The sequence below is a fragment of the Terrapene carolina genome, unplaced genomic scaffold, assembly GCF_002925995.2.
Source record: "Terrapene carolina triunguis isolate 2854851 unplaced genomic scaffold, T_m_triunguis-2.0 Scaffold165, whole genome shotgun sequence".
NCBI classification, from domain to species: Eukaryota; Metazoa; Chordata; order Testudines; family Emydidae; genus Terrapene; species Terrapene triunguis.
The window spans coordinates 2,273,940-2,279,939 of NW_020664516.1; the positions used below are offsets into that span (position 1 = coordinate 2,273,940).

General features: G+C 54.4%; 1 protein-coding gene across 1 annotated transcript in view; it reads right to left on the reverse strand.

The window, feature by feature from the left end:
- LOC112119564 (hydrocephalus-inducing protein homolog) overlaps positions 1 to 6,000 on the reverse strand; it is a 360,821-nt gene that overhangs the window by 115,926 nt on the left and 238,895 nt on the right. The window contains 1 exon segment of the mRNA XM_029912025.1: positions 3,643 to 3,780. Within this exon segment, the coding sequence (XP_029767885.1) occupies positions 3,643 to 3,780 (138 nt within the window).

A 6,000-nucleotide genomic window follows, 5' to 3' on the forward strand; every position in this document is an offset into this window, starting at 1 on the left:
GGCCCAGAAGGGAAAAATAACTCTTGACACCCATAGCGCAGAGTGACGTCCTTGGTTTCTGTAATGGCAAAGGGCAGAATTAAGGTCACTGATCTTCACTACCCCATAGCAGCAGATCCACTCCTCCCAATAGCACCGAGGGGGAAGGACCACGAGAGACAGAAATGAGAAAGGACCAGGGCCGATGCTACCATTAAGGCAAACTAGGCGGTTGCCTAGGGCGCCAAGATTTGGGGGCGCCAAAAAGCAGTGCCCCCAATTTTTTTTTACAGCGTTCCTGGGCTGGGCTGCCGGCGGCGCGCTGACACGTGCGGCTCAGACTCCCTCTCCCAGCGCAGCGGCCGCTCCACTTCTCCCGCCTCCCAGGCTTGCGGCGCCAATCAGCTGTTTGGCGCCGCAAGCCTGGGAGGGGAGAAGAATTAGAGCGGGGGCGACATGCTCGGGGAGGAGGTGGAGCAGAGGTGAGCTGGGGTGGGGAGCTGCTGCATGGCTCCCCCGGGGGAGGGAGCTGCCGCGGGGGGGGGGGGGGGGCGCAAGGTGGAAGTTTCGCTTAGGGCGCGAAACTTCCTTGCACCGGCCCTGGAAAGGACACATCCAGTGGTGAGCTGGAGCCGGTTCCCACCGGTTCGCAGGAACCAGTTGTTAAATTTAGAAGCCCTTTTAGAACCGGTTGTTCTGGGACAACCGGTTCTAAAAGGGCTTTTAAATTTAACAAAAGCTCGGGCAGCTGTTCACCCCGTCCCCGGCCCCAGCTCACTTCCCCCTCCTCCCCTGAATGCTCTGCCTCCCTTCCCCTCCCCCTTCCCTGCTTCCCGCGAATCAGATGTTCGCGGAAAGCCTGAAACAAGCAGCAGGCAGGTAAGCTGGGATGGGGGGGCACTCCAGGGAGGCGAGGCGAGGCGCGGCCCAGCCCAGCCCAGCTCCGGCCGAGCGGCTCCCTCCGGCCCGGCCCCCTGGCCCTGGCCTGGCCCCCGCCGAGCGCCCCAGCCCGGTCCCAGCCCTGGCCCGGCTCGGGCCCTGTGGCGCCGGTCCTGGTCAAGCGGCTCCGGCCCGGCCCGGGCCCCCCGGTCCCAGTCGACTGGCTCCGGCTGGCCCGGCTCAGGCCACGTGGCACCGGCACCGGTCCTGGCTGAGCGGCTCCGGCCCGGCCTGGCCCGGCCCGGGCCCTGCAGCGCCGGCCCCGGCCCCGGCCGAGTGGCTCCGGCACGGCACGGCTCAGGAAGTCAGGCATGCGGCAGCACCTCGGAGAGTCCTGCAGAACAGCAGGTAAGAGAAGGCACTGGCTTCCAGAGGTGGCTCTGAAGGTGAGCTGTCCAGCCGCAGGGCTGGTAGGTGCTGTAGTCTTTAGAACTCACGTACGGCCAACATCTATGAGAAAACCAGGGGATCTCCCCAATGTGGGGGATCCTCTTTTTGCTGCTGTGCTCCTCCCTGCCTAGCCCCCAGCACCAACCGCCAGCTTTCTTTGGCTCCCCGTGCACGGATAACCCTGGTCAGGGGGCAGGGGAGCGTATATAGCAGGTGGCAATGCTGCTCTGAGCAGCAGGAAGCTTCTGCAGGTTCTCTCGGCTGATGCTCTGCAGGATTGACTGGCAGCCTTCCATGCAGAGTGGCTATTCCCTGGCTCTGGTGGCCCCAGACCTGGAGCCCCACTCAGGCAGGGTCTGTCAGACAACGGTACTGGCACCTGTGCAATAGGGAAGGTGCCGCTTTCCCTCCTGTGTCACCCCTCTGTCCCATTCCAATGGAATTTCCTCAGCTTTGCTCCCCACAGTGCTGTACTGGGGGGCAGAATCTTTGTTCAACAGAGCAATCAGCCAGCATGCTCACTGGGCACAGCGCAGTGGAAATCCCTGGGGAACACAAGCTCAGCACAGACCAGGTCCTCGGCTGTGTTAGCAGAGGGGCAGCAGCCGTTACAAAGCACTTAGCCCCCATCCAGAATCCCGGGCAGTCCTGCTTGCTGTACCTCAGGCAAGAGATCACAGTCTCAGAGAGGCTGCAGCAGAGGGCATCAGAGACTCATCTATGCGAGGATACCAGGCTTCAGGAAAGTTATGGGGAAATATTAGAGCCATTTGGCTTCCTCTCCTTGGGAAAGAGGAGACTTGAAATGAGCAATAAGCACTGTTGTGGCAATAAATGGCTGGTTGTAAGGTTTACAGCTCTCTGTGTCTCCAGTGATTTCTTCCTCAAACTGCTACTCCCAAGGATGTAACAGGTACATTAGTCACACTGCCGAGGGGACATCACTGCAGCATGAGGGGCAGGCTGTGGCTTTCCCAGACCTATACAGAGGCAGTGAGATGGGGCTTCTCCTTCCATTTGGGGCTGAGCAATCTGCTTAATGGCATGGACTGGTTCCCCCGCTGCATCGGTCCCGCTTTGTGGGCAGGTGAACAGGAGAGAGGGATTGGCTCCAACTCCTCCTGGCCCCCCTGTAGCTTTATTCTTTAATGGTTAATAATTGTATTGGTTGCCAACAGATACTAATGTAATGAGCTGGAGGAACAGGGGTCTAGTCTAGTCTAGTTACTGCTGAGGAAAAGAAAAGGCTAAGCTAGTTCTATGGGCGACACCCCCTAACATCCTGCTGCCCAGAGCCCAGAGACTGCTCTGGTGGGGGTAGGGTGACCAGACAGCAAGTGTGAAAAATCGGGATGGGGTGGGGGGTAATAGGAGCCTATATAAGAAAAAGACCCAAAAATCGGGACATCTGGTCACCCTAGGTGGGGGCCTGTTGCAGAGTCATGGGAGCAGGGGAAGGCCTTCCAGCCCCCAGCCCAGCCCATCCAGCAGCACAAGGACCATCAGGACCTCAGGCAGTACTTTGCGCTAAGGAGAATAAACACAAGCTGCATGCAAAGCCCATCAAAGCAGAGAACACAAGCGAGTGCAGAGGCATGCAGGTTTGTGTCGAGTGGAGGTGACTCAGAGGTCTGGGGAGAAAGCAGGAGTGTGAGAGAAAGAGAAACTGAGCAACAGAGACACACTGGGCTTTCCTCACTCCTGAGATCTTCTCTGAGCCCATAAAAACAGCAAGGACTGTTCCTAAACGAAATGTGCCAGTACAAGTATACGCCTGAGCACTTGAAAGAGACACGCCAGCACGCTCGTGCTGAAGGAGTGGGTGGATAAGCTGGCGTCTGTGATTGGGCAGGTGGGGAAGGAGTATATCTTACTGGGTTACAGACCAGGCTCTGAGATTGGCTGGGCTGGGCTGGGCAATGTGACCCAGGTTCTGCTGGGAAGAAAAAAGAACCTGTGCAATCCAGTTCCATCGTCAGCACAAACCCAAAGCTCCCAGCAGCCAGGGCTCAAAGCGTGGCCAAAGCACTTGAGCTGCCTGCAGCTGGTCGTTTGATGGGGGAGCCTCCTGCCACTCGGAGTCTATTAAGGAGCACATCCATTTGACCTTCACTAGCTCCCAGCAGCTATAACCTTCCATCATCTCCCCTGCTGGATTTACATCCTCATCCTCTGGCAACACAGCTAGACAATCGCCCTTGCTGTGCCAAGGAGGGGGCTTCCCTTAGGAATGGCGATCAGCCCAGTCGCCAGCACTTGTGGGGCCTCTGGCGGGCAGTGCCAGGATTTTAACTCTAGCCCCTCAGGGCTCCATCCATCTGTCACAATACTCACAGTGGCAGGCAGGATCAGTGGCACTCCTGGCGGAGGGTTGTCGGCGGAGGCCTGGCTCGTGTTCAGTACCATGTACCCAAATCCAACCTTCCCGCTATTGCATAGCGTGATTTCAGCTTCAATGACTTGGTCAAATAGCTGAGGGGAAACGAGCAGAACAGGAGAGTCAATACCAAGGGTTCTTTTCAGATTCGCTTCCCACGTACTCATAACACGCAGATAAGGGGACATTCAAGGAAAGCAAGAGACAGGAAACAGTCTTCCAAATGTGTCGCTGTGGTCACGAGCTCAGCAGGAATCCAGCAGGACTGGATATTCTGTAAGAACATGCAGATTTACGAGAGAAAGGATTTAAATAGCAATCAGGAACCAAGGAGGAGTTTTGGAGGGGATGTAAATCCCCCTGGCTTCAGGGCGTAAATCAGCCTCTAATTGATGGGGGTATTTCCTGGGGGATGTTTGTCCCATAACTACCTGCTTCAGGGTCCTGCACCTTCTTCCGAGGCCTCTGAGCCAATGTCAGAGACAGGACACTGGCCTGGGCGGCCCTGGGTCTAATCCAGCCTGGCAACTCCTATCTGGTAAGCAGGAGAAGCTGTGAACGAGCACAGAGATACCTCGGAGATCCCCCTCAGCTCCGCAAAGCACGAACATCTCCTGTTCCTTGCTGCCATTTTCCAAATGTGCCTCTTCTGGGAAAGCTAAGATAGGTGAGATATCATCTGTTATTGGACCAACTGCTGTCGAAAGCTTGTCCCGTCCACCACCAGTGGTTAATCCAATAAAAGATTGATTCACCTACCTTTGTCTCTCTCATAACCTGAGACCAACACGGCTAGAACACTTCAAACAATTTATTTTGGAAGATAGTGCTGTATTTCGGACTCCCTGGGTCAAACCGATCCCGGGGGTAACTCCCCTGAGGTCAAAGGAGATAGATCGGGGCAGATTTGTCCCATTCCAGTGATAGCATAATCCAACGTATGTGATGTTAGTTGACATTATTATTTTAATAACGAATGAATGTATCATTCATCCTCAGGGAAAGCATCCAGAACACTGGATTCTGCCCAACACTGCTTGGATGAACCTGGAGGATGTATACAGGAAAATGCTCCAATGCCCAAGTATTTTTGGAACCTGCAGTGGTGGGAAAAGCAATACAATAGGCGCATTAACATCTAAAGAGATTCGATAATAATCTCTTTGGTCTTTTTTAGTTGGTTTAAGTGAAACAGTGGTTCTCTGAGTTTTGATTCTGATGTCTGAGTCTCACACCATTTGGTCTACAATTACTGGGTTCTAGTTAAATACACTATTAATGGTGAAAAGGCAACACAGAAAACTGAATGACTGGTTAAAGGAAAGGAGCTCAATTCATCTGTGGTGCTTTACTACATGGATGAAACTGCCCCACTGCCTTTAATTTGTTTTCAGGCATTTGCAGAAGTAGAGGCAAAGATCAAACCAAACGTCACTAATTACTAAGTGCTCTCCTACAGACTCTGAAGGCATGTCATGTGTCTCCCAACTCCCCCTCCTCTGTCTCTTTCTCTACATGGTCAAGGAGGCTGGTCTCTAAGTAACAGAAAACCTCAGATTTCCCATATCTCGCTGTCATTGGAGCGGCCATGTTTTCTAATGAACAGTTCCCTCCATGGGCAGGATGAATCTGAAAACTAACACAGATCCTTCAAAGGTTTATTTTTCCTTCATTAATGTGCAGGTTCATTAAAATCTCCTTACACCATAGTACATTCGTGCTGCTTCCTACTTTACCAGCAGAGGAATACCTTGCACAGGACTGATCATGGCATGAAACTGATTGACCTTTACCAGTGCGGCTGGAGTTAATCGATAGAATCATTTTTCCTACAAGCAACAGCAATCTTACTTCCACTGCTTCCCTTCTACTAAGCCCAAGAACAGTAGATACCAAAAAGACGCAGGGCTGAAGAGGTTATGCTGCCCACAAGAGAGAGATTGTTGGGATACAGGCAATACCGGATTTACAATGGCGCCAGTGGGGCCACTGCGCCGGGCCCATGCTCCAAAGGGGCCCCGGCCCAGCCTCTCTTCTCCCGGAAGCTTGGTGCTGCTGTGCCTGGGGCTCTGTCCTGATGTTGCAGGGCAGCCGGCAGCAAAGCTCCCCCTCCCCCAGCATGTTGTGTACTCGCCCCTCCTCCTCTCACTGGGTACGTCTTCACTACCCGCCGTATCGGCGGGTAGCAATCGATTTATCCGGGATCGATAGATTGCGTCTCGTTAAGACGCGATATATCGATCCCTGAACGCGCTCACTGTCGACTCCGGAACTCCACCAGAGCGAGCGGCGGTAGCGCAGTCGACGGGGGAGCC